Raw genomic sequence first — 26,943 nt, 5'->3', positions numbered from 1 at the left:
TGGGACCCACTGGCTTCAGGACCTTCACAGGTGGGAGCCCAGGGCCCAGACAGCTCAGTCAGCAGGCAGGGGGGTTCAGCCAACCTGGTGCTTTAGCCCTACGAGTATCTCCTGCCACCACCCTCCACCCTGGGAGGTGGGGTCATAGTGGGGACCTGGGGAAGGAAGAAGTAAGGGGAGTAAGGCCCTGGAGTTCTGCCTGGTGCTCGGGGGCCCCAGTCAGGAGAGGGGTAAGCTTGGGCTGTCATGGGGACTCTCCCTGGGGAAGCATCCTTCACAGTCCCGACTCAGTGTGTCTGGGAGACACCTCCCCGGGGAAGGCGCACAGTGTTGCTGCCGGCTTCGCAGGCAGTTGTGAGTTTGGTGTTCACTAGATATGGGATGGCGTGTGTTTATATCTCCATGTATGTTTTGATTAGTGAGAATGCCTGGATTGCTGCTCGACTCAGAAGTCTCAGAGCCAGGCTCCGTGGCTCATGCCTGTAATGCCAGTGCTTTGGAAGGCTGAGGTGGGAGGATCACTTGAGCCTGGGCATTGGAGACCAGCCTAGGCAACATAGTGAGACCCCAGTCTCTACAAAAAAATTTTTTTTTTTTTTTTTTTTTTGAGATGGAGTCTTGCTCTGCCACCCAGGCTGGAGTGCAGTGGCCGGATCTCAGCTCACTGCAAGCTCCGCCTCCCGGGTTTACGCCATTCTCCTGCCTCAGCCTCCCGAGTAGCTGGGACTACAGGCGCCCGCCTCGTCGCCCGGCTAGTTTTTTGTATTTTTAAGTAGAGACGGGGTTTCACCGTATTAGCCAGGATGGTCTCGATCTCCTGACCTCGTGATCCGCCCGTCTCGGCCTCCCAAAGTGCTGGGATTACAGGCTTGAGCCACCGCGCCCGGCCTACAAAAAATTTTTAAAATTAGCCAAGCTTAGTGACCCAAGCCTGTAGTCCCAGCTGCTTGAGAGGCTGAAGTGGGAGGATGGCTTGAACCCAGGAGGCTGAGACTGCAGTGAGCTGTGGTTGCACCACTGCATGCCAGCCCAGGCAATAGAGTGAGACCCGGTCCAAAAAAAAAACGGCCTCCTTTTTTGGGTCAGAAGCTGAGAACCATAGACCCACTATCCAGGAAAAAAAGCAGTCATCTAACCATTCTAGAGCATATCAACAATTTGCATTCAAATTATTGCCGCAGTTTGAGGGAGGGGGTCTTTTTTGTTGTTGTTTTTTTTTTTTTTTTGAGACAGTCTTGCTCTGTCGCCCAGGCTGGAGTGCAGTGTGGTGTGATCTCAGCTCACTGCAACCTCTTCCTCCCGGGTTCAAGTGATTCTCCTGCCTCAGCCTCCCAAGTAGCTGGGACTACAGGTGCCCGCCACCACGCCCGGCTAATATTTTGTATTTTTAGTAGAGATGGGGTTTCACCGTGTTAGTCAGGATGGTCTTAATCTCCTGACTTCGTGATCCGCCCGCCTTGGCCCCCCAAAGTGCTGAGATTACAGACCTGAGCCACTGCACCCAGCCCCAGGGAGGGGGTTTTTGGAGCCCCAGAAGCCCATCCACAAAGTCCTCTAGGGTAGTAGTTCTCAAGTAGTGGTGCTATTATTATTTTGCCTGCACGTGATAACATTCACTGCACGTACACACTCCCGATGGGGGACACCTTGTGGGCGTGGCATAAGATGTGCAATGTGAACAGTTACTGGCCGGGAGCCCGCAGAGCTGAGTCCGTAATGCCTGGCCTAATGGCCTAACCGGGCCTTTTTTTTTTTTTTTTTTTTTTTTGAGATGGAGTCTTGCTCTGTCCCCCAGACTGGAGTGCAGTGGCACGATCTCCGGCTCACTGCAAGCTCCGCCTCCCGGGTTCACGCCATTCTCCTGCCTCAGCCTCCTGAGTAGCTGGGACTACAGGCGCCGCCACCACACCCAGCTAATTTTTTGTATTTTTAGTAGAGACGGGGTTTCACCGTGGTCTCGATCTTCTGACCTCGTGATTCGCCCGCCTCGGCCTCCCACAGTGCTGGGATTACAGGCGTGAGCCACTGCGCCCAGCTCTAACCGGGTCTTTGCTTGGACAGTCGATGCGGGAGAGGGATTTCTCCTTCCCCAGACACTTCCTGGCACCTTGCCTGGGTTGCACAGAAGGAAATTAGGGACTGTGGAGCAAAGGGGAGACTGAGCGAGATGCCTGGCTTCTCTCAGTTATTCCCTAGTTGTGGTATTTGCACAGGCTGGCTGGGAAGGTAGACGAGGCCGCCACGATGGGGCGTGCTGGGGACGGCCACTCCCCAGTTTCCCCAGCCTGGCTCCATTTGCCATCGCCTAGGGAAGGTGGGGACGCAAATGACTCATTATCCCGGCAATTAGTCACACCACTGAGGCACGTGATCCCTGCAGGACATGTGCCACCTGCTGCCTTTCTGCCCTGTTCAGTGCTGCTTCTCTCCCCACTCTGAATGGGAAGTGCAACCCCAAGAAATGATCACCCCTTTTCCACAAGCACAGACTTGTAGCTGCAGCAGCCCAGGACCAAGAGACTGGGACAAAAGGGTCATTCGCCTGTATATCCCAGGGCCACACAAGACCTCCAGGGACCAGGGAGACTGATCCTGGAGAGAAGCACGTGGACGCTTAAGCCAGATTTCCCCATGTGGGCCGAGCGCGGTGGCTCACACCTGTAATCCCAGCACTTTGGGAAGCCGAGGCAGGTGGATCACCTGAGGTCGGGAATTCGAGACCAGCCTGGCCAACATGGCAAAACCCCGTCTCTACTAAAAATACAAAAATTAGCTGGGCGTGGTGGTGCATGCCTGTAATCCCAGCTACTTGGGAGGCTGAGGCAGGAGAATCGCTTGAACCTGGGAGGTAGAGGTTGCAGTGAGCTAAGATCGCAACACTGCACTTCAGACTGGGTGACAGAGTGAGACTGTCTTAAAGCAAAACAAGATTTCCCCCTGTGCCCCATACATAGGATAGGTGCGCATACATCTGTCAGGATGCACATGTGCGTAAATGTACGGACACACTGTGAAGAAAGGGCTGTGCTTAAAACAAAACCCTCCAAGACCTGGGCAGTGAAGAGCTCCAGCAGGCGGCCCTCAGGAGGAGGAGGGGACCTGCCTGTTTCCCCAGCCCTGGGATGCTCTCACTGAGCTGGCTGCCCTTCAGATTGGCCCCCGGGGCTCTCCCTTCTTGACTTCAGTCCAAGAGAGAACCAAGCAAAACTCCTTCATAGGCAGGTGGTGGCTGCTAGTCAGTAACTAAAAACAAAGGCAAAAAAACAGGTGAGAAGTCCTATTTTCAGTAATTATTTCCTAACTCCAGGTTTCATGTTCTAACAGAACTAGTCAAAATAAACTTGACGGGGGTCGGGCATGGTGGCTCAGGCTTGTAATCCCAGCACCTTGAGAGGCCGAGACAAGCAGATTGTTTGAGCTCAGGAGTTCAGGACCAGCTTGGGAAACAGGGCAAAATCCTGCCTCTACAAAAAAAAAAACAAAAAACAAAAAAATGTAAAAAGTTTGCCGGGCATAGTGGTGCGTGCCTGTAGTCCCAGCTACTTTGGAGGCTGAGGTGGGAGAATCACCTGTACCACAGAGGTCGGGGCTGGTATGAGCTGAGATTGCACCACTGCATTCCAGCCTGGGCATCAGAGTGGGTCCCTGTCTTAAAAAACAAACAAACAAACAAACAAAAAACTTGATGGCCCTCAATTTCCCCGTTTCTAAGAGAGGAGCATCTCCACCCACTTGTGGGGCAGCCTTGGATCCTCTCTCCAGTGCATCCTCTTCCTCTTCTTGTCGGGGAGAGTCCTGCTAAAACCCAGCTCCTAGAGGCTAGCTGTAGAACTGTGTCCGAACAAACAGGGTGAGAAGTCAGGAACTGACCTAGACCCAGTGCCTCCTGAGAGCCAGACCCCGTGTCGGGAACTTCACATCCTCTGTCTCATGTAATGTCTCACAGTAGCCCTAAGAAGTCTTCCCATTTCACAGAGGATAAAACTGAGTCTTACAGCAAGTGACCATGCCAAGCTCAGACCTCGTTCTGTCTGACTCTGTCTCCAGCACACCACTCACTGTTTTCAGTCTGTGTGAAAAAACTACCTCCTTCTCCCCTCAGTGTCCCTGCCCCCAACCATACACACCTGGACGTGGCGAAAGGGGCTTGGGCCGAGGTTTGGAGTCCTGGGTCCTCGCCCTGGTGGCTCTGCCACTATGTGACTGTGATCGAGTTTCTTCCCCTCTTTGGGCCTTTCCCTCCTCACCTGTAAAACAGTTAGCTTGGCCTGGCCTGGCGCAGTGCCTCACGCCTGTAATCCCAACACTTTGGGAGGCCGAGGCAGGTGGATCACGAGGTCAGGAGATCAAGACCATCCTGCCCAACATGGTGAAACCCCGTCTCTACAAAAAATACAAAAACTAGCCAGGCACGGTGGCGGGCGCCTGTAGTCCCAGCTACTCGGGAGGCTCAGGTGGGAGAATGGTGTGAACCCGGGAGGCGCAGCTTGCAGTGAGCTGAGATCCGGCCACTGCACTCCAGCCTGGGCGACAGAGCGAGGCTCCGTCTCAAAAAAATAAAAAAAAAAAAAAAAAAGTTAGTTTGGCCCAATCATGTAGAAGCCCCTCTGCGCCACACACACACACACACACACACACACACACTCCTATTTTTAGAGTCTGTCTGGGCCCAGGGCAGCTCCCACCATCTCCCACCAAGCCCTTTTCTTCCTGCAGGGTCTGTCTGTGGAAAGTCCAGACAGAGACTAAGCCTAACCGTAAACCATGAATGAATGGAGGGGAGCCCTCCTAGCATGGAAAAGAGAAATCTCCCTCTCTCAGCTGCTGGGCTCCTCAGTCCAGCGGCCACTGTCGGGTCTGAGCTCTGCAGTGACTTCATCAATATTTTAGCTCCTGCAGAGCCCTGTTTCTTAGCAACCGCATCCTCCGTGCCCTCCAGAAAGGCTCCCGAGTCGGGTGCTCCTCACAGCCCCATCCTGCGGGTGCCGTGCTTTGCGGTCGGGGTTGGAGCCTCTCACGCCACCCTGAGCAGGAGCTTTGGTCCTCATGATCCCCAGGGGTGAGGCCGCATACGGGAGGCGTGTGCACACCAGGCGAGGGAGAGGGACAGTTCGGCATGTCAAAGCTCTTCACCCCTGGGCAGGAGCCGAGGGACCCGGAGGGGAATTTTAGAAGGAAGCTGGGGTACCTCCCTGGCCTGCCCTTGGTTCTAATACGGGTCAGGGCTTGCCCTTACCCCTTGCCTCCCCACAGGTATGGGGAAGAGGAGCTTGTCTCCCCGTTCCCCTGTCCTTCCCAGGCTCAGATGCTGTTTCCTTTGTGGCCTAGGTGCGGTGGAGGCTTGCCTCTTGCATCAGCTGAGACGCCGTGCCGCCGGCTTCCTGCGCAGTGACAAGATGGCAGCCCTGTTCACCAAGGTGGGGAAGACGTGCCCAGTGGCGGGGGAGATTTGCCACAAGGTACAGGAGCTGCAGCAACAAGCAGAGGGCAGGTGAGCCCTGGGCCAGCCCCTTCTTCCCTCCTTTCAGCTCTTCCCACTTGGCAATTGCTACTTCCTAGGATGGCCCATTGGAAAGTTGGCATCCCGGGCCTGTTCCTTGCAGGGCCTCTGGGCGAGGGATCAGCCTGAGGGTGGGGATTGGCTCTTTGTGGGCACAAGGCTCTGTACCCCTCCTTCAGCTCCCAACCCCAGTCAGTTCTCTGTGCTCCCGTCTTGGGGCACCAAGCCCCACTCCCGATGCCAGCATTCTGGGGTTTACCCCAGACCACTGCACTCCTGGAGCCCTCCCTGCCTTTGCAGGAAACCCTCAGGGGCCAGCCAGGAGGCGCTGCGGAGACAGGGCTCAGCCAGCGGGAAGGCTCCGGCCCTCAGCCCTCAGGCCTTGAAACACATATGGGTACGCACGGCACTCATCGACAGAGTTCTGGACAAGGTTGTGCAGTACCTGGCGGAAAACTGCAGGTGACTCTGCCCCGTCCCCCAAGTGACTGCCCTGTCCCCCAAGTGACTGCCCCATCTCTAAATAGCTGCCCCATCCCCCAAGTGACTGGCCTGTCCCCCAAGTGACTGCCCCATCCCCCGAGTGGCTGCCCCATCCCCCAAGTGACTGCCCTATTCCCCAAGTGGCTGCTCCACTCCCCCAATGGCTGCCCCGTCCCCCAAGTGGCTGCCCCGTCCCCCAAGTGACTGCCCTGCTCCCCCAAGTGGCTGCCCCATCCCCCAAGTGGCTGCCCCGTCCCCCAAGTGGCTGCCCCATCCCACAAGTGGCTGCCCTGTTCCCCAAACAACCCGTCCTTTGACCCGTCTCCCAACAGTCCCTCAGCCCCAGCCCTCGGGACACTTGCCTGTCCGTGACAGCCTGTAGGCAGCCCTCCATCTCCCCATCCCCTTCACTGCCCTCAGGGCATTGGCCATGCCAGGCACCTCACGAAGCCTAGTCCTTGCGGACTCACTGTTTCTTGGTGACTGATCTGAATCTGGTCTTTGTGGGGACGTCCCTACCTGGTGAGCCTGACTGCCCTGGAATGAGTCCTGGAGCCTCAGCAGTCACACTGTCTGTCTCCTGGCAGCAAGTACTACGAGAAGGAGGCATTGCTGGCAGACCCTGTGTTCGGCCCAATCCTGGCCTCTCTTCTAGGTGAGCCTGAGAGCACAGGGGCCTGTGCCAGGCCCACAGTGGGTACGGGGCAGGTGCTGAGGGAGCATCGTCTGAGCTGGCTGTCTCTGTCTCCACAGTGGGACCCTGTGCCTTGGAATACACTAAGCTCAAGACAGCTGATCACTACTGGACTGACCCCTCTGCTGATGAGCTGGTCCAGAGACACCGCATCCGGGGTCCGCCTACTCGCCAGGACTCCCCTGCAAAGCGCCCAGCCCTGGGGGTAGGTGCCCCCTCCCCACCCCTTGGGCTCATCTGGGCTATGCCCATGGGCCTGTAGGGACGGGAAACTGGCCTCTCTACAGGACAGGCCTTGGAGATGCCCCCAGATAGTGGCCACCTGAGAAGAGCCTTCTCCACACAATAAAACTTAACAGAAATGCCAGGAGCCCATGCTGGTCCGGGCTGGAGAGCAGAGGGTGGCTGGGAGTAAACCAGGGGCAGGAAGGACCCTGGGGTCAGCTGGAGAGGGTCAGCATAGAAGCCTGAGGGTTCTCAAGCCCTGAGACCAGTTTCCCAAGACCGGAGGCTGAGCCCTGACCTTCCACACAGATCCGGAAACGGCACTCCAGCGGCAGCGCGTCAGAGGACAGGCTGGCTGCCTGCGCACGCGAGTGTGTGGAGTCCCTGCACCAGAACTCACGGACGCGGCTGCTCTATGGCAAGAACCACGTGCTGGTGCAGCCGGTAGGAAAGCTTCATCCTGCCACCCCTTCCCGCAGGTCCCAAAACCAGACAACTGGAAGCCTCTAGCCATGGCCGTTCCTTTCCTGAGGAGCTTGACGAGACAGAGCGGGGGAGAACGGCCCCAGCTTCCCAACTCCCTGTTTCACACGCCTCATGCCCAGCCTTGAGTTGGCAGGGGCAGCAATGGCAGCCAGCAGGCGAGGGGAGTCCACAGCGTGGGTACGGCTGGCCTGGAATGGACCTGGCATCCAGGAGGCTGGCAGGAGAGAGCCAGTGGCACCAAGCTGACCAGGGAAAGGACATGCCCAGAGCTGCTGCCTGGGTCCTGTTTTCTCGTGCTTCTGCCCAGCCCCTCGTCCAGGACCCCGTGACTAGCCCAGCTTTGCTTCCCCTCCTCCCAGTGGGAGCTCACTTTTCACAGGCCATCCCTGAGAGCCTCTCAGCCCTTCATCGTCTCTGTCTTCCGGTGTCTCCCGCTGTAGAAGGAGGACATGGAGGCGGTCCCTGGCTACCTCTCCCTGCACCAGTCTGCAGAGAGCCTGACTCTGAAGTGGACCCCCAACCAGCTGATGAATGGGACTCTGGGGGACTCCGAGCTGGAAAAGAGGTGGGGGCTTTGGGACTCGCTCCCAGGAGCCAGGGCAAGGAGCGGGGTTGACCTCAGGCAGGGGGATGGAGAAACGCTACTTGCTCCAGGAGGCCAACCTCACTCTTTATCTGGATGCCAAGAATAGCAGGGAGCGGCTGCCCGGAGTGGTTCCCAAGCTCTCTAGGATGGAGCCAAGCCTGGCCATGAAGAGGTTTGTCTGAGCCAAGCTCTCAGCGGCTGAGACTGATAGCTGTCCGTGTGCTGAGCGGGCAGCACGGATCTTGGGTCATGGCTGGCTGTGTGCACTTCTTGGCTATGGTCATCCTATCTTCAGGGGAGTTTCATGGGGTGGTAGGACCAGGAGACGGAAGGAAGGAAGGATGGCAGGTCTTTGGACATGGTGACAGCAGTCTGGTTCCTTTCTAGCGTTTACTGGGACTATGCCCTGGTGGTGCCCTTCAGCCAGGTGGTGTGCATCCACTGCCACCAGCAAAGTAAGCCCGCCTTGTCCTCTCTCGGGTGGGAAGGGAGAGGCTGCCTTCTGCCAGCCGCGCACTATGCATGGGGCCTGTGAGACTCCTCGTCCTCCTCCCATCCCTGTTAATGGGGCTCCCAGGCCATGCTGTGGCCCAGCCATCTGCCTCCTACCTAGCTTGGGGGCGCTGGCCAGCAGGCTGTGAGAGCCGACGAGAGGGCCTCAGCCCCGCTCTCCGCATTCACCCCCAGAGAGCGGCGGCACGCTTGTGCTGGTGAGCCAGGATGGCATCCAGAGGCCGCCGCTGCATTTCCCGCAGGGAGGACACCTGCTGTCCTTTCTGTCCTGTCTGGAGAATGGGCTGCTGCCTCGAGGACAGCTGGAGCCCCCACTGTGGACCCAGCAGGGGAAGGTAACTTGGGTGGGAGGCTTTGGTGGAAGGGCTGTGTGTGTGGGGTTCTCTGCCCGCCTTCCCTCCTTCCCCACGTGGAGTTCTTAGGAGCAGCCTTGTGTGGAATCCTGGATGAGACTCTACCCTAGACAGCCCGACCACCTACCCCTCCTTCCACAGGGGAAGGTGTTCCCCAAGCTACGGAAACGAAGCAGCATACGCTCCGTGGATATGGAGGAGATGGGCACGGGGAGGGCCACCGACTATGTGTTCCGGATCATCTACCCCGGCCACAGGCATGAGCACAGTGAGTGTTCCGAGCTTCATCCCTGGGGAGGAGAGGAAGATGCTCGGGGAAGCAGGGAGCTCAGCGTTACCCAGGAGGGCAGCAGGCAGGGCCCACCGACCAGGCCAGGTTAACACTGGAGGCTCATCGCCTAGCCTCTCAGCTGGACCTTGTACCCACAGATACTGCCTTTGAAAAGGCGTGTCTCTTCTACCTAGCTCCCTCCCCACTTCTCCACCCCAGGACTCTCAGCTCGCCAGACCTAGATGGCACTACACAAGACTCTTAGTTATCCTTTTGGACCCTGTCCAGGGGTAAAATACGTAGAGAAACTAGAAGTAGAAGGTGGGGAACCCTCCATTGCTCTTCACCTGCTCCCCGACCCCCAGAAGACAGCCCGGGTATGGGACCAGCGCTCCTTTTTTGTTTTTTTTTTTTTGAAACAGAGTCTCACTCTGTCGCCCAGGCTGGAGTGCAATGGCGCAATCTCAGCTCACTGCAATCTCTGCCTCCCGGGTTCAAGCAATCCTCATACCTCAGCCCTCTGAGTTGCTGGGATTACAGGTGCCTGCCACCACACCCGGCTAATTTTTGTATTTTTAGTAGAGACGGGGTTTCACCATATTGGCCAGGCTGGTCTCAAACTCCTGACCTTGTGATCCGCCCACCTCAGCCTCCCAAAGTGCTGGGATTACAGGCGTGAGCCACTGCGCCCAGCCCAGCGCTTCTTTTTGGATGGTGAAAATTGTCCACTGACTCCCCTAGAGCCAGAGCCCTCCTCAAACCAACTACTGATGAGCGTTAGCTGAAGTAGCAGGTTGCATCAGAGACAAACTGGGGGCTGCCTGGGGCCTTTAGGGACTGGCAGGTAGAAAGGTGGCTTGGCCCTTGTGGGTCCTGCCCCACCCTGGACACACACCCCTGGGGTAAAGGGGGTCCATCTGTCTGTGTGCATCTACCAACACCAAAGTTCCCTTTCTGGTCAGAGTGCTGCTGCTACCCCTAGGTTTCTGTGGGCCAGACTTGTTTTTCTTACAAGTCGCAGAATTTCTTAAGGTCGCGGAATTTGCCAGCCCAGAGCGTTTATTGCCAACAAGAACACCCACTCCCTAAATTTCCTAACTTGTGCCAAAAAGTTGTCAACAAGTTGTGTCTGTATTAGGGACCAGACTGCCCAGCCGCAGCACAGACAGCGCCCCCAGGCTCAGAGGGCACACAGCACGGGGATGTCCCCGCTCCCAGATGTACCTGACAAGGAGACACATCTTTGGCCAGAATGTGTTTCCACACTCGGTGCTTAATCTCAGGCTGTTGCTTGGTTTAGCTGCTCCAGTCTCTGCCTCCCCTCTTCGATCTTTGCCATTTCCCAGTCCTGGTCACTTCACTTCAAGGACCGTCTCCCCAAGGGCAAGCCAGGGCACCAAGAGGCTGAAACTCCACCCAGCGACGCCAGCTCCTTGAGGACAGCTCTGGGGACACCCTTTCCTTTTCCTGGGAGGGAAGAAAGTGGAATTTATAGTCTGGAAAAGGGGATTTGGAGTGATCTTCAGATTTGGTCCAGCCTGAGAGGAGCTAGAGAATGATCAGGACCCATCTGCCAGCCGTCATGCCCAGCCTGTGCGAGGGCCGATGGCCTCCTGGGCTGCCAGCCCGTTCCAAACAGTCCCGGTCGTCTTTCACATCCCCCCACTTCCGTTCTCTCTCTTCTGTTCTTCCTAGAGAGGCTGCCTCCGAAGAGTGAGGCTCTGCAGCTGCCCCAGCCCCTTGCCTCTTTCCACACTGTCCCAGGAAAATCATCCAAAGAGCTTTCTGGTCCCCTCCCTTCCCCTCTTCTGTGCCCTGCAGAATCACGATGACCCCGGCCTCCATTCCACTCCCCTTAAGGAGGGAGTCCGTCCTGCCCAGGGAGGAGGGTCCTCACGCCTCTGCCTCTTGCTGTTCTCTTTGAGCAGTCACTATTAACTACCACCACCTAGCGGCCAGCCGCGCGGCCTCGGTGGACGATGATGAGGAAGAGGAGGATAAACTGCACGCAATGCTCTCAATGATCTGCTCGCGGAACCTCACAGCTCCCAATCCGATGAAAGGTTTTTATCCCTCCCTCTCCCTGACCCACCTCATCCCCACCCTCCCTCCCGGGCCCACCTGCCACCCACCACAGGGGCGCGAACGGCAGTGTTGGCATTAGGGGACTTGCACCTGGGGCAGATCCCTTCCATCAGGGGGCAGATCAGGGAGGGCAGAAGGAGGCCAGACAGGTGCCGGCAAGGAAAGGGCCTGGCCCAGGGCAGGCGGCTCCAGGCTGCGAGGAGGGCGCTTTGTGCCTGAGAAGGAAGAGGATTTGCTAATAAGAAGGTCTGATTATCTGATTGCCTCCTGGGCACCCTGAGTGGCTCTCTGAGCCCATTCCTCCTCCAGGGGTCAGGCTGGCAAATTCCCACTCTTTCTGCTGATTGGGAAGACCAGCCTCTGGGCCTGGTGCCTCTGACTCCTGACTTAACAGAAACAGGACGGAGGTACCGGGTCCTTCCTGGGGCAGGGGCAGCAGCTTTGGGTCAGGCAAGGGGTTGAGGGCTGCCATGGGAAGGGCCCCAGGGCTCAGTTTCCCCGGAGGCCTGAGGGCCCCAGCAGGCAGGGCCTGGTGCTTTGGCATGAAATCTAGAAATAGCTGCAGCATGGTGTCCAGGAAGGGGCCAGGCTCAGGGCCTGGCAACATGAACTCCCGCCCCAGATATGCCCCTGGTTCACTGGACGGTTTTGAGCAGGTTCCTCACTCTCCCAGAGCTCCGTCTCTTCGCCTGGACCAGGGATATAAGACAGCTGTGTTCCTGCCCTCAGGAACCTCAGGGTCCATGAACGGAGAGGTCCCCTTTGTTGGAGGTGATAGTGTGGTCCCCGCAGCCTCTCGGGGTTCCTCTGCCTACCACCCATCTTTCCCAGCACAGAGCTGGCTTGGTACAGAGGGAGCCCTACTCTCTTCAGCAAGCAATCAGCCAGGCAACCTCTGAGGACTGGGCTGGGTGCTCCAGGAAGGGCGGGTAGGAAGAGGCTGAAGCCAGTTCTCCCAGAGACGAGGAGAGCTTCCCCATCCCCACCCATTCCCAGGCCACACGACCAATTGCTTCTCCCTTTCCCTGCCCTGCAGAGGATGCCCTCAAAATACGTCACACTCCCCTTAGGCTTCCACAAAGTTCTGCCGGGAAGCCCAGTTCCTTAGCCGGCCACTAAGCCAGTAATAGTCTCCGGGCAGGCAGGGCGGCCTGGTCTGTGTTAGAATACACCCAGCACACCCTCCGCACACGCTGCCAGCTGCCCTCCTACTGCCAGGCGCCTGCCCTCTTGCCCACCCTCCCTCCCAGCCCTTCCAATATGAGCCTGTAGGCCAGGCCTAGGTGGGAACATCCTGCTTCTGATGTTTATTGCCTGCACACACCCCTGCCATCTGGTTCCTTGCAAACCTGGACTTGGGGCTGTTGCCTATTTACAGTGGACTGACTGAGCAGTGTGGGAAGGTTGAGCTCTGAGGGCACCCACAGAGCTACTTCTTCCCCCACGAACTGGTAGTCAGGCTAGAGACTGGAGGGTCCTAGCAGAGCCCTTGACAGACTCGGTGATAGAAAGCCTATCCCTGACTAGTCTCAGGGTTGAGGCCTCCAGGATCAGAGAAACTTCCAGGCCCACTTCCAGGGGTCCAGAGGCCTCAGGGCTCACCTGTGTATCCTCTCAAGAACTCAGGGGCTAGGCCAACCCAGTGTGGAACTTCTGGGCCCCTAATACTTGGGAAAGGAGAGGAGGCGTAAGAGCAGAATCAGCAGGCGGCTGGGGAGATGCTGGGGAATGGGGGCTCCCCACCTGCACTCCAGTCCATAATGACAACACTGTTGAGTCCGTTCTGCCAGCTGTTGCTTTTCAGGCCTGCAACATGCTTGACTTGTGCATGTGAATCAGTGGCGGGGTGTCCAGATTTCCTCTCCCTCCCTCTTCCTCTCCCCTTCCTTTTCCTGCTGCCTCCCCACAGAGCAGAGATGCTATTCACTCTAATTCTGCTCCAGGCCACGCACCTTTCACTCGGAGTCTTAGGGGCTGTGGGGTTCACCACACTGTTTTCATGCTTTACACTTTCCTCATGCTCAGAGGAGAGGGTCAGAGTCAAAGCCGACCCAGCAGACCCCCCGTCCAGCCTGCGCCCTCACTCAGTCACGCCATAGCCCCAGCTGTCTGCACTGGGCTCGTTCAGAGACACAGTGTTCGAATGTGGCTGGTTCAGCTCCTTCCTGGAGGATTAAGGTGAAGAGCATTGACCCAGGAGACATGCCTTGGCTGGGCCTCCTTTCTGGGCATGAGCTTGGTTCCCTTTGCCCACCCCCGCCCTCGCCCCTGTTGCCCTCCCTGCCTGCCCGCCTGTTGCCTGCTGCCTGCCTGGCTGGGCCTCTTCCCACCCCGGCTCCTCCCGGGACTGTCCTCTTCTCGCCTTCCTCCTGCAGGGGCCTGAGCTGGGCTCCTGCCCTACTGCACCTGCACCCTCTCCTTCCTCCCAGAGTCTCAGGCATGGCTTGCAACGCCCTCACTCCCAGAGCCGCAGCCCCTCCTCCCACGTGTGTTCCCTTAATTTGCCTCCTGGTGGAGCTGAAGTGCCAGATACCTGCAAAACTCACGGCTGTGGGTCTGGGAAGAGCGCCCCGGCCAAGGCAGGGCAACCGCTGAGGGAACTGAAAGGGGCTCAGCTCAGCCCTCCCCACCAAGGCACACCCAGAGCTGGAGTCCAGCTCCCACCGAAGCCAGGCCCACGCCTGTAGCAGGCCACGGTGGGCCCCGGCCCAGGCTGAGCCAGCCAAGCAAACCGCTGCCAACAGGACCCCCTCAGCACACACGGCTCTCCGTCCCTGTTCTTCCGAACTCTTCTCACTCTCTCCCTCCCTTCTGGCATCACCCCCAGTGCTTCCACTTCCTCTCTCACTTGCCTTCATCTCTGTGGCTCACTGGACCTGCCAGAGTCCCCCTTAAGCAGTGCCCTGCCCCACTTGGACCCTGGAAGCTCTCAAGGGTCTTGAGTTCTGATTCAGACCACCTGGGCTGGCTGAGCAGGCCCTGTCTGCTGGCAGCATAGCTGTGTCCAAGGAGTCATCTTCTGAGGCTGCAACTGGGCCTGTTCTTCTCTGTCACATTGGATGGTGGGCCTCTGTGCCCACCACCACCCCCACTCCCGCAGTGGCCTCGTAGCCCTGGGACCTGTGGCTTCCATCCAACTCGCTGGTATTTTCGGGAGGCCGCCATGCTAAGAGCTCTCAGGCTAGGCAGGGATGGAGTAGAACTCAGAAAGGGCCCGTGGGAGCTGGCAGCAGGGGTGCCTGGCCTGGGCACGGGGCACTGCTCACCCGTAGCCACTGGCCACCAGATCTAGACTCCCCTAGAAGAGTCAGGCCTACGGGCAGGTGACTCAGATTCCTCAGGGGCTTTGAACAGTGGGGACTCCCTGGACACCTTGAGCATCTCAGAGTTTGCCAAGAGGACCAAGCTGAATCCTTGAAGGCTAAGCTAGCTGGTGGCACTTTGGGGAGCTCAGGTCTTTGTTCCTTCTCTTTCTTTCCCTTCCCTCTAGAAAAGCAAGGGCTTGCTGGTCGCAAGATAGAGCTATAGGCACAATCACCCAAGACTCAGTCCAAGTATTTTACCACATGCAGAACGACGCCTTGCTGCCCCTCTCCAGGCTTGCTGGAGGCTAGGAAGTGTCAGGCGCCCTCTCTCCTTACTGTCTCCATCTCTGGGATCTGGACCAGGCAGTCCCCACCTCTGTGCTTTTCCACCCATGGGTGACTTGATTCTGCAGCTCTGGGCACAGAGGTGGGCATGCTGCAGGGTGCCTGGGAGAGAAGGCTTCTCAGGCCCTGACCATGCCATCCTTCCTGCCCTCAGATGCTGGTGACATGATCGAGATGCAAGGCTTTGGGCCCAGCCTGCCAGCCTGGCACCTGGAGCCCCTGTGCAGTCAGGGCTCCTCCTGCCTCTCCTGCTCCTCCAGCAGCTCCCCACATGCAACCCCCAGCCACTGTAGCTGCATCCCCGACCGGTGAGTGGGCAGCGCTCGGCTCCAGCTTCCCGTTAGCGTGTCCGGCCACATGTGCGTCCATCTTTCCTTAAAGGCCGTGTCACTTGCGCGACAGGGTAGCCTCTAGAGTGGGACAGACCTGGGTTCAAATTTCACTTTTGCTACCCACATGACTTGCAAGTTACGGAATTACCGTGAGCCTCGACATGTCTGAACCTCAATTTCCTCATCTGTAAAATGGGGATGATGCCACTTGCTGCCTACGGTACTTGTGAGGACGGAATGAGAGAGAACCCCAGCGACTGTCCAGAGTTGTGCCCGGCACATCGTCGGCTCAGTCCCCATGAGCTCCCCTTCCCGATGTGCACACAGACCCTGCTGACAGGCCGTCCACCTGAGGACACTCAGCAGCCACCTGCCGTGTGCCAGGGCAGTGAGTGAATGGCTTTTATGGGAGGTGTGCTCTTTTACCTTTACTTCGTCTTTTGTTTATTAATCTTGATGACCGTCCGGTGCCTCTCTCCATTTTTCACATGAGGAAACAAAGATTCACATAGGTGAAGTTCATTCACCAAGATCCCCAGGTGGTTGGGGGCCAGGCGGGGGCCCCACAGCAGCTCTATCCGGGGTGGCAGGCAGGGACAGGGCGCCCACTGACGGCTGCTGGGCTGCGGCTCCTCCTCCTCGCACCCTCCCCAGTGCCTTACCTGCCCCCCAGGACAGAACCTCCTCCCTTCTCTCTCTCCTCCCACCAGAGGGGCCGTGGCCCCTCCCCGCTGAGCCGATTGTTCCCACAGGTTACCGCTCAGGTTACTGTGTGAGAGCATGAAGAGGCAGATCATGTCCCGGGCCTTCTACGGCTGTGAGTGTGGGGCGCGCTGGGCTGTGGCGGGCTGGGGGCAGGTGACCCTGGGTCCCAGCCCCCCGCTGCCCACTGCCGCCCACTGCAGGGCTGGCACACTGCCGCCACCTGTCCACGGTGCGGACCCATCTGTCAGCGCTGGTGCACCATAGCATTATTCCACCTGACCGGCCCCCGGGGGCCTCCGCAGGCCTCACCAAGGACACGTGGAACAAGTATCAGAAGGACAAAAAGGTGCCAACCCTGGGGTTCCAGGGCCACAGGCGAGGGGCTGGGGCGGGCAGGAGTGAGGGCTTCGGGGTAAAATGTGGCAGTGGGCACGGCTGACAGGCCAGGGCCGATGCCACGGAGTGACCGGGGTCCTGGCAGAATCTCTTGCATCTGGGCATGGGGCTGACACAGGAAGGGGGCTAGACTGGGAAGCTGTCCTGCGTCCACATCGCCCTGTGGTCCTGGATAAAGCTCGGCCTCTCTCCGGGCGCCATGTCCTGCCCCATAAGGAAGGAGAGCAGAACGAGATCTCACCCCGCGGGAGCCGGGCACGGGAGGGTGTGGCCACCCCAAAGCAGGCTTTGCCTGCGCTTCAGCAGTCACTAGAGGCCCCGGCCCAGCCCATTCTCTGTGGGATGGGGCTCCCCGAGCTGGGCCACAGTGACCGTGGAGGCTGCATGGTCTTGACTGCCCGGGTCCCTCAGAACTACAAAGAGCTGGAGCTGCTGCGGCAAGTGTACTACGGAGGCATAGAGCACGAGATCCGCAAGGACGTCTGGCCCTTTCTGCTTGGCCACTACACGTTCGGCATGAGCAAGAAGGAGATGGAGCAGGTAAGAGGAGCCTGTTCCCATGGGGCTGGTGAGATGGGGAGCTGGGCCAGGGGACGCCAGGGAGGGGACCTTGGAAGCCTCAGCCCCTTCCCAGCCAGAAAGAAGCATGGCAGGGCAGCTCGACCGCCCTTACCCTGAGGCCCGTCTTGAGTCTGAGACTCAGGACCCAAGGTCCAGTGCAGGCCCAGCTCCTGAAGGGGAGGGCCTGGTGCACGCTTCCCCCATGGTTGTGGTGTGGTCTGAGTACAGGTGGATGCAGTGGTGGCAGCAAGGTACCAGCAGGTGTTGGCAGAGTGGAAGGCCTGCGAGGTGGTGGTGAGGCAGCGGGAGCGGGAGGCCCACCCAGCCACACGCACCAAGTTCTCCTCGGGCAGCAGCATCGACAGCCACGTGCAGCGCCTCATTCACCGCGACTCCACCATCAGCAACGATGTGAGCCACACGGGACCTGGAGGGTTGGGGATCTTGGGGGCCACCCGCATTTTATGCACAGTGATCCTGAGCACCAGCCTGACCTCTGGGAACTAGTGGGGACCCGCGAGAAAGGCCTAATGTGCCTGTGTCTCATTTTCTCCAACTAGAAATGGCTAACTGTGCCTCTACCACCTATTTCTCTGGGTATTGTAGGAATAAAGTGAGAGCGTGCATTGTGCTCAGTTTTAGCCAACTAGAGGGAAAGATGGACTTACTGGGATTTAGGGACGCCCTCCTCCTTGTAGAAAGACCTCAAAGCTGGCAACAGGCAGTGCTGGGCTCTAGTCCCAGATCCACTACTGACAAGATGAATGTTTCTGGGCAAGAACTTCCCGTCTCTGGGCCTCAGTTTCCCCTCTCCACCCACATCCTCTGATTGTAGAGGCTTCCTGAGAGCTGTGGGCCTGAGAACAGGGGAGCCCGCAGAGCAGTCCCATTGGTGTCGACTGGCGAGATCCTTCCTCCCATGTTGTTGCCTGTCACTGCACAGGACTATGCCAGGCTCACTCAGAGCACAAGAGAGTAGCTCTTTCTGGCATCACCCCTGCCATACACCCCTCTTTATTGTGTATTCTTGTTACTTTACTAAATCCTTACTAACATTAACAGAAAATGTAAGTTGAAGTAAGTTAAATCTAACTGGCTGGGTGTGGTGGCTCATGCCTATAATTGCAACACTTTGGGAGGCAGAGGTTGGAGGACGGCTTGAGTTCAAGAATTCAAGACCAGCCTGGGCAACCAACAAATGCAAACATTAGCCGCATGTGTTGGGGTGCACCTGTGGTCCCAGCTACTTGGGAGGCTGAGGTGGGTGGACCACTTGAGCCGTGGAGGTTGAGGCTGCAGTGAGCCGTGATCCCACCACTGCACTCTAGCCTGGGCCATGGAGTGAGACCCTGCCTCAGAAAGAAAGAAAGAAAGAGAGAGAGAGAGAGAGAGAGAGAGAACACTAACAAGGCACATTCTCATTTCCCACATGCTTTGTTCTTAATCCCCTATTCAGGAACACATTCTCCCTCTCTCTGGCTTTGGGTTTTGTAAAAATCTTAGTCTGTGCCAGTGCCCGGCTGCTGAGCTCATGGACAGCAGTAGCCTTCCTCACTGGCATATTCGGTTGCCACAGAACTGTGGCCTTACCCAGCACTTCATGTTTCCTGCCCAAAGTAGAAACTGCTTTTACCGTCGCTTTCCCTACGTGGTCAACATAGAGAAAGAAAAATCCCAAAGAGTCTCTGTGCGTCTCTTCTCTTCCCCGTGCCTTGTCCACAGTGGTGGACTGTGTCTACTCGGTAGAATGTCTGCTTTTCCTTCTTACGTCTCCCCACCTTGCCTGACGGCTAGTGGAGCTGACTGGGTACTTGTCACAGAATGCTCCTGTCTTGTCCTGCTGAACATTCAATACTGAAAATAAGGAAAAACTTGTTTTTCCTAAAAGCTTTAGCCTTCTCTCCACCCAGGGTGTCCTGGCAGCCACCCCAAAACACTAAGGCCGTTCTCCTGTTCTCATGACTTTAGGCATTTCGAGCACGAGACTTAGTTCAAACTGGCCATTGAGCGTTCAGCCCTTTGGCTCCCTTTCTTCCCTTCAGTAGCCACAGGAAGACCTGGAGCTGTCCGTCAAGCAGGGCTGAAGGCGGTGTCTTCATGTTTGGCCAGAGGCTGCTCTCCGCCTGGCCGGCTGGGTCGGAAGCTGGCTTGGTGCTCCCTGGCGGCCACGGTGTTGGGGGCTGTGGGGGGGGGGGGTGAAGAGTTTTGCATTCCAGCTCCCTTCTGGCCGAGGAGGCTGCGGGAAGGTGCTAGAGTGAAGGTGGAGCCGCCCTGTGTTCACCCACCAGGTGTTTATCTCTGTGGATGAACTGGAGCCCCCGGGGCCCCAGGACCCTGAAGATTCCAGACCAAAGCCTGAGCAGGAAGCAGGAGCCGGGACGCCGGGCACCGCCGCGGTGGAGCAGCAGCATTCCGTGGAGTTCGACTCTCCAGACTCAGGACTGCCCTCCTCTCGCAATTACTCCGTGGCCTCGGGCATCCAGTCAAGCCTAGATGAGGGGCAGAGCGTAGGCTTCGAAGAGGAGGACGGCGGCGGGGAGGAAGGCCCCAGTGGGCCCAGCCCTGCAGCTCACACTTTCACGGAGCCCCAGGATCCCAGCCAGGAGAAGCCTCCTCAGGCCGGAGAACTGGAGGCGGGGGAGGAGCTTGCAGCTGTGTGTGCAGCTGCCTACACTGTGCGTACATGCTCCCCAGGCACTGTTCCCAGCCGCCCCAGCGGCCCTCCTGACATCCCAGAGCTGAGGAAGGGCTGGCGGGGTGGAAGGCGGGGTGCCCTGACTGCCCTGGAAGGGAGTTCTGAGCCCATTTCTCAGCATCCCCAGGGGACTCGTTCTGGTCTCGGGGTTCCCTGTTTTGCTGCATTTCTTGGGGCACATTCTGCCCCCAGCCTGGGAAGGGCTGCCCGGTCTCATGCTTGAGGGCCCTCCACTCTTCCAGATAGAATTACTGGACACTGTGGCCTTAAACCTGCACCGCATAGACAAGGATGTGCAGAGATGTGACCGCAACTACTGGTACTTCACGCCCTCCAACCTTGAGAGGCTCAGAGACGTCATGTGCAGGTGCCTTGTGGGGCGGGGCTCAGGGTGCCAGGCGGGACCCTGCCCCCGCACTCTGGCTCCCGCCAGTTACTCTGAAAGATGAGGTCCGGAAGGTGCCCTGCTCCTCCCTCCTGCTCCCGAGTCCCACTTGGCTCCCCTGCCTGGAGAGCTTCTTCCCTGCAGCACCCCTTCCCCGCCCTTCTTCATTCTTAGAGGTCAGCAGACCTCCACTTCAGCTGCACTTCCTCAGGAAGTGCCCCTCATCCCGCCCCCGTGCCCCACCTACCAAGCATGACGCCTTGTCTCTCCCTAAGTCCTGAGGGCCTGGGGGGGCCCGTGGGTTGTTCCCCATTGTCTCCCTGTGGGGGGTGCACAGTACATGGCTTAGGGTCGGGGAAAGGCTGACTTCCGGGCGGCAGGTGGCTCTGGAGGCCTTTTCCCCAGGGATCCCGAGGGAGGGAAGAATGGGGCACAGCCACAGTGACTGCCCGTGCCTTTCAGCTACGTGTGGGAACACCTGGACGTGGGCTATGTGCAGGGCATGTGCGATCTGCTGGCCCCTCTCCTGGTCACCCTCGACAACGGTGAGGGATGGGGGATGAGCACCTCTCCCGGTCACCCTAGACAACAGTGAGGGATGGGGGACGTGGGACTGGGCACCTCTCCTAGTTCCCCTCAACAACGGTGAGGGATGGGACGTGGGACTAGGCTGCAGAAGCTGGAAAAAGGACGAGAGGGTGGCCAGGTCTGGAAGAGCAGGAATGGGAGCCAGCCCTGTCCCGAGTCTCCTGCCCTGCCAGCTTTACCCGGGTCTCCCCTCAGATCAGCTGGCCTATAGCTGCTTCAGCCACCTCATGAAGAGGATGAGCCAGAACTTCCCCAACGGGGGTGCCATGGACACCCACTTTGCCAACATGCGCTCCCTCATCCAGGTGAGGCCGGTTGCCACCCATGGGCACGGGAGCAGGCAGTGCCAGGCTTGTCCATCGTCCACAGGAAGGCTAGGGAGCTTTCCAAAAACATACTTGACATAGAAACTTAATTTCTTTCATTTTAAAAGACATGGTTTTGGCCGGGCTAGGCTGCTCAGGCCTGTCATCCCAGCACTTTGGGAGGCTGAGGCGGGCGGATGACAAAGTCAGGAGTTTGAAACCAGCCTGGTCAACATCGTGAAACCCCACCTCTACTAAAAATACAAAAATTAGCTGGGCGTTGGGGGGCGCCTGTAGTCCCAGCTACTCAGGAGGCTGAGGCAGGAGAATCGCTCGAACCCGAGAGGCGGAGGTTGCAGTGAGCCAAGATCGCGCCACTGCACTCCAGCCTGGCGACAGAGCGAGACTCCGCCTCAAAAACAAAAAACCAAAACCCATGGTCTCCGTGTTAGAAATTGAGGAGTGTGTGTGAATTCTCGTGCCCATGAACGTTCTGGCGAACAGTAGGGGTTGCTGATGACATCAGATACCCAGAAAATCATATAACCCTAAAAATAAAAAGCAGCCCTGAGAGATGGGTGATGGGAGGGGTAGCAGGGAGCAACCCAGCCTCCACAAGGAGATCCGAGGGGGAGAGAGTGCACCGCGGGGCACAGGGCAACAGACAGACCCACTGCCAGGTCTGGGGATCACACCGCAGGGCACGGGGCAACAGACAGACCCACTGCCAGGTCTGGGGATCGCACCGCAGGGCACGGGGCAACAGACAGACCCACTGCCAGGTCTGGGGATCGCACCGCGGGGCACGGGGCAACAGACAGACCCACTGCCAGGTCTGGGGATCGCACCGCGGGGCACGGGGCAACAGACAGACCCACTGCCAAGTCTGGGGATCGCGTGCATCCCTGGGCGTGAGCAGAGGGTGAGTGGTGGCCAGAGAGGAGAAGCATCGGCTCAGGGCTCTCCCTTTTCCCACCCACATAAGATCCTGGACTCAGAGCTGTTTGAGCTGATGCATCAGAATGGAGACTACACCCACTTCTACTTCTGTTATCGCTGGTTCCTGCTGGATTTTAAGAGGGGTAAGAAGTGGGTTGGATCATGGGGCTGAGGTTGGGGCAGTCCCCAAAGCCAACAGTTCTCAATCCTAACCGGACCTTGGAACCACCTGGGGAGCTTTAAAAAACTACCAGTACCCTGGGCCCCACCCAGCCCCAGACTTACTAACTGTGGCTGCCTGGGCCTATGTGTTCTTAAATGCTCCCTGACCAGACACAGTGGCTCATGCCTATAATCCCAGCACTTTGGGAAGTCAAGATGAGAGGATTGCCTGAGCCCAGGAACTTGAGACCAGCCTGGGCAACATAGCCAGACCCTGTCTTTAATTTCTAAAATAGAAAGAAAAAAATTTGGCTGGGTGCAGTGGCTCATACCTGTAATCCCAGCACTTTGGGAGGCCGAGGCAAGCAGATCACTTGAGGTCAGGGGTTCGAGGCCAGCCTGGCCAACGAAACTCCGTCTCTACTAAAAATACAAAAATCAGCCAGGCGTGGTGGCGGGTGCCTGTAGTGGAGGTGAGGTTACAGTGAGCTGAGATTGCACCACTGCACTCCAGCCTGGGCAACAGAGCCAGACTCTGTCTCAAAAAAAAAAAAAAAAGAAAAAATTAAAAAGAAAACAAAATCTCCCAAAGTGCTGCCAGGGTTGACAATTATAACTCTCATAGGTCATGGTTTGGGGAACTTTTTTCAAACCAAAGCATTCCTGAGCACCAAAACGGGAGGCCCGTGACGGAGCTGCCCGGCTGAAATGCAGGCATAAAGTCTGCAGGAACTCAGTGTGCAGATATTACCCAAGAAAAGGACGGGGCCTTGGTATGGGGTACAGAACCCCCATTCTTGAGCCAGGCTGTGTCATGGAGAGAATCCCAGGACTTTGGCTCCTGAAGCTCTGACTCCTCACCTGGCTCCATTTAGAGGCCCATGAGCAGCCAGCCAGGCCAGTCAGTGTCAGCCCCAGCCCCAGCCTCAGCCTCAGCCTCAGCCTCAGCCTCAATCCCAGCCTTAGCCCCAGAATGCGGCTGGGACAGGTGAGCAGCAGCCGCTTACTATCCCCAGAACTGCTGTACGAGGATGTGTTTGCTGTGTGGGAGGTGATCTGGGCAGCCAGGCACATCTCGTCGGAGCACTTTGTCCTGTTCATCGCCCTGGCCCTGGTGGAGGCCTACCGAGAGGTCATCCGCGACAACAACATGGACTTCACCGACATCATCAAGTTTTTCAACGGTACGAGCTGCTCCAGCCATCCCGGCTGCCGCAAGCAGGGGTGTGGAGGCCCCCACCTCTGCCCTGCACACAGTTGGAGGGTTCTCAGGAATTCTGGGGGCCCTTCCCCAAAGGCAGGGATGTCAAGAATCTAGCAGAGCAGATGGAAACAGAGCAAGGTAGTCAGTCAGCCACCTCCCAGCCTGCTGCCCTTTCTCTGGGGCCTCCCTACAGCTGTCCATGTTTCCCCCCAGAACGCGCTGAGCATCACGATGCCCAGGAGATCCTGCGGCTCGCCCGGGACCTCGTCCACAAGGTGCAGCTGCTCATAGAGAACAAGTGAGCTGGGGCCAGGAGGCAGCAGCCGTACAGAGCCTGGACCTCGGGCGCCTGGGCTCCGGCAGGGAGAGGTGCAGGAGAATCACCACCCAGACCGCCCCAGCCACCAGCCGACCCCACCTCTGTTCCTGACAAAGTGACTGTGAGCCTGGGATCCGACTCCCGGCAGTGCTGACCCTGCAGGGCAAGCCAGGGGCCAGGATGCCCTCAGATCAGGGCCAGGATGGGAGCCGCCAGCCTCGGAGCAGCTGCCCTGGGGGACACACCTACTCTACTCCCCATGATAACGGGCTATAGTGGCCTGGGCCCTACTTAGCTGGGGTGGCAGAGGGGAGAGGCTCCATGCTGTGTCCTGTCTGAGGGTCCCTTTGCAGCCCCAATATATTGTGTGTGCACCAGCCCCAGCTGGAGCAGCCAGAAATGCTGCCGGTTTAGGCATATGTCCTGGGTGCAGGAGGCCTGGGTCGCCTTCAGGCCGCCCCCCTGAGATTCTGGGGCAGTCAGAAGATGTGGCCCCTGGGCGGGAGCAGCCCACCTCAGCAGCACTGCCACTGCCTTTGGCCACCTGAGGTGACCGCCAGGCCTCCCGGCCCTGTGCAATGTACCGCTGTGTGTCTCCAGCCTCACTCCTGCCACCCCACCCTCACGTTCTGTATTAGCTACTTCTCTGAAAACCACGTGTAAGTGACGCTCTTGCCAGTGGATGATCTGGAATGCGACCGGAGCACTTGCTCTGAGGAATGCCAGGGTGATTGTGTAGGGGAGCAGTCTGGTCACAGCCTCCTCTCAGGGACAGGCCTCAGTTCTGGGGCAGCCCATTATCTGTCGCGGACATCTGCTGCGTCCCTGGGGCTGGGGAAGGCAGGGGATGCATGGGTGTCCCTTCTGTCCCTGGTGAGAAGCAAAGCTAGCTCTGCCTTCCACATGCATCGCAGGATGCCAGGAGGCCTAGGAACCCAGAAACCCCTTGGAGGAGCTGTGTACACGGGGGTGCCAGGAAGGGCATAGCTCCTGCCCCCAGGCCTAGGCGTGCTGCTTGCTTGGCCATCCCCACTTCCTCCTCTACCCTAACACACGCAGGCTAGGCCTTGCCCTGGGACCTGGAGGCCCTGCCTGGGGCTGGGCCTGTCCACAGCCACCAAAGTCTGGCCGATTCTGCATTTGAGAAACATGACAAAGGACCCCGCACCCTTCTGCACCCAGGACAGCCTCCCAGCCCAGCCCTGCCCCCGGGCACTGCACAGCCTGTCTGGGGGCCAGACCGTCCTTGTTGTCCATGAGTCCTCGGCCTCCACCAAGCACGTGTGGCCATCGTGTGCCTGCCTTAGTAACTCCATGGTTTTGTGAGGAGCAGAGTGTGTATGGTTTTTGCCTCAGAAACTATACTCTTCTGTGTAACAGACCAATAAACAGCGTTTGTCAACACGGACGCCTCTGGGACTGGACACTGAGAGACCACATGCCTTCTTTAAGCGCCACAGTTGGCCAGCCCCAAAAGGCGAGGACAGCAAAAAGTACTAAAGTTTCTAAGAGAGAGGTACCCCAGCCGCCAGTCTGGAGGGTGTGGGCTGGTCAGGAAGTAGGGGTGATTTGATAGCCAAACCTCAAGTACTCGGCACCCTTCAGGGGACCTCACCCCAGAGTCATGGCCCCATCTCACGATGACCAGTGGCCCCTCTAGCCTGTGGATGAGAGAAGGTCCCTGTCCCATCCCTACCCCCTGCCTGCCCTCCTGACCAGGCTGCAATGAAAAACTGGAGCTTGACTATGCCACTGCAGCCGGTGGCGATGGAGCTGCCCTGTGGGTGTGGCTCTCACCCCCTGAGCACTGTCTGAGAGGCCTGAGGGGAGTGTCAGGAGGAGTCAGACCCTGCTGAGCTATGGACAGGCCCAGCTGTAACAGGTCTCCACCTCTCTTCCTGCCCTTCCCCAACCGGAGTGTTACTGGTCCCATCGTCGATGGCTCCAGGGAGAAGACACCAGTCACCCAACATGTTTTCTGTTCTAGAGGACACTGGCTTCCTGGACGTTAGGGTCTGTTGTCCACTCACTCAAAGCTATAAGCCCATGGTCCTAGCAGGCTGAACCCAGCTTTATTTTATATATATATGTGTGTGTGTATATATATAGAGAGAGAGAGACAGACAGACAAAGAATCTTGCTGTCTCTCCCAGGATGGAGTGCAATGGTATGATCATGGCTCACTGCAGCCTTGAACTCCTAGGCTCAAGCGATCCTCCCAACTCAGCCTCCCAAGTAGCTAGGGCTACAGGCGCACCACCATGGCTAATTTTTATATTCTTTTGGTAGAGGCAGAGGCTCACTGTGTTGCTCAGGCTGGTCTTGAACTCTGGCCTCAAGCAGTCCTCCCACCTTGGCCTCCCAAAGTGCTGGGATTACAGGCTTGAGCCACTGCACCTGGCCCTGAACCCAGCTTTTAGGAAAGAATACAGACTAGTGGCCAGAGCTGCCCAAACAAAGAAACTAGTTGACGCAAAGAGCTCTGGGGCCAGGGAACTTGATGAGCCCTTCCGGGGAACACCCCCCACCCACCAGCTGACTGTTGCCTGGAGGAATCAGAATTCCCTTTGCTGCGACCACCTAAAGGGAATTTCACCTAGCTGGGAGTAACCCAGTTCCTTCACACACTTCCATCCTGCCCTACTCCCCCAGACTACTGGACTGGGATCCTGGGACCAGAGGGAATCCCGAAGCCAAAACCATGGGACAGCTGGGGGTAGGAAGAGCAAGCAGCACAGCGGGCTCTCAAAACACCATCTCAAGGAACCTTCGCACTCTGGAAAGTCAGGTCTTCCTCTTACGGAACAGGAGCTGGTAAACGGACACACCTGGATTCATACTTGATCCTGACCACAGGCCCCTTTCTTACAAGCTTCAGCTGAGCTGTGGGTGAGGGGGAGCTTTGAGTACAGCTTCTGCCTAAAGAGTTAGTGACAGCCCTCAGATGACAGCCAAATCATCACTGCCAGGGGAGGGTCTTCATTTGTGTTCCCAGTGGGCACAGGGCCTGGCACAGAGTACGCACCCAGGCAGAGTTAACCCTCACCCTCCATCTTCCCTAAAGCGGCACTAGTGGGCTAATGGAAGTGAGCCAGCTCTTCCGGGAGCTACCAGCAGAGGGAGCCCGCATCCCACAAGTGAAATGGGCAGTGGGGAGGGCTGGATTCAGAACTTTCATTTTAATGTTTTAAAATTTTTTTGAGACAGAGTCTCGCTCTGTCTCTGGGGCTGGAGTGCAGTGGCAGGATCTCGGCTCACTGCAGCCTCCGCCCCCCGGGTTCAAATGATTCTCCTGCCTCAGCCTCCTGAGTAGCTGGCACTACGGCACCACCACGCCCGGTTCATTTTTGTATTTGTAGTAGAGATGGGGTTTCGCCATGTTGGCCAGACTGGCCTCGAACTCCTGACCTCAGGTGATCCGCCCACCTCAGCCTCTCAAAGTGCTGGGATTACAGGCGTGAGCCACTGCGCCCAGCCTGAACTTTTTGAAGTCAACCCTTCTCTTT

At 57.9% G+C, this 26,943-nt stretch overlaps 1 protein-coding gene across 3 annotated transcripts in view; it reads left to right on the top strand.

Annotated features, from left to right (window-relative positions):
- SGSM2 (small G protein signaling modulator 2) overlaps positions 1 to 24,842 on the top strand; it is a 43,278-nt gene extending 18,436 nt beyond the window's left edge. Inside the window, exons 3-24 of one of the 3 annotated variants that reach the window (XM_033185124.1) lie at positions 5,329 to 5,491; positions 5,801 to 5,962; positions 6,571 to 6,638; positions 6,737 to 6,882; positions 7,212 to 7,346; positions 7,829 to 7,953; positions 8,362 to 8,429; positions 8,662 to 8,822; positions 8,982 to 9,108; positions 11,040 to 11,174; positions 15,001 to 15,154; positions 15,931 to 15,995; positions 16,084 to 16,229; positions 16,691 to 16,819; positions 17,069 to 17,251; positions 19,129 to 19,515; positions 19,778 to 19,854; positions 20,383 to 20,465; positions 20,704 to 20,813; positions 21,799 to 21,895; positions 22,931 to 23,098; positions 23,332 to 24,842. In XM_033185124.1, the coding sequence (XP_033041015.1) occupies positions 5,329 to 5,491; positions 5,801 to 5,962; positions 6,571 to 6,638; positions 6,737 to 6,882; positions 7,212 to 7,346; positions 7,829 to 7,953; positions 8,362 to 8,429; positions 8,662 to 8,822; positions 8,982 to 9,108; positions 11,040 to 11,174; positions 15,001 to 15,154; positions 15,931 to 15,995; positions 16,084 to 16,229; positions 16,691 to 16,819; positions 17,069 to 17,251; positions 19,129 to 19,515; positions 19,778 to 19,854; positions 20,383 to 20,465; positions 20,704 to 20,813; positions 21,799 to 21,895; positions 22,931 to 23,098; positions 23,332 to 23,420 (2,978 nt within the window). In that variant the 3' untranslated portion in view covers positions 23,421 to 24,842. Of the gene's footprint in view, positions 1 to 5,328; positions 5,492 to 5,800; positions 5,963 to 6,570; positions 6,639 to 6,736; positions 6,883 to 7,211; positions 7,347 to 7,828; positions 7,954 to 8,361; positions 8,430 to 8,661; positions 8,823 to 8,981; positions 9,109 to 11,039; positions 11,175 to 15,000; positions 15,155 to 15,930; positions 15,996 to 16,083; positions 16,230 to 16,690; positions 16,820 to 17,068; positions 17,252 to 19,128; positions 19,516 to 19,777; positions 19,903 to 20,382; positions 20,466 to 20,703; positions 20,814 to 21,798; positions 21,896 to 22,930; positions 23,099 to 23,331 lie in introns of all 3 variants that reach the window. The other 2 variants (XM_033185123.1, XM_033185126.1) reach the window with 2 other exon arrangements.
- Positions 24,843 to 26,943: the final 2,101 nt, after the last annotated feature.

The sequence above is a fragment of the Trachypithecus francoisi genome, unplaced genomic scaffold (genome assembly GCF_009764315.1).
Source record: "Trachypithecus francoisi isolate TF-2019V2 unplaced genomic scaffold, Tfra_2.0 Lachesis_group20, whole genome shotgun sequence".
Classification (NCBI taxonomy): Eukaryota; Metazoa; Chordata; class Mammalia; order Primates; family Cercopithecidae; genus Trachypithecus; species Trachypithecus francoisi.
The sequence above is the reverse complement of the archived record's forward strand: the minus strand, read 5'-3'. Positions and strand labels throughout refer to the sequence as shown.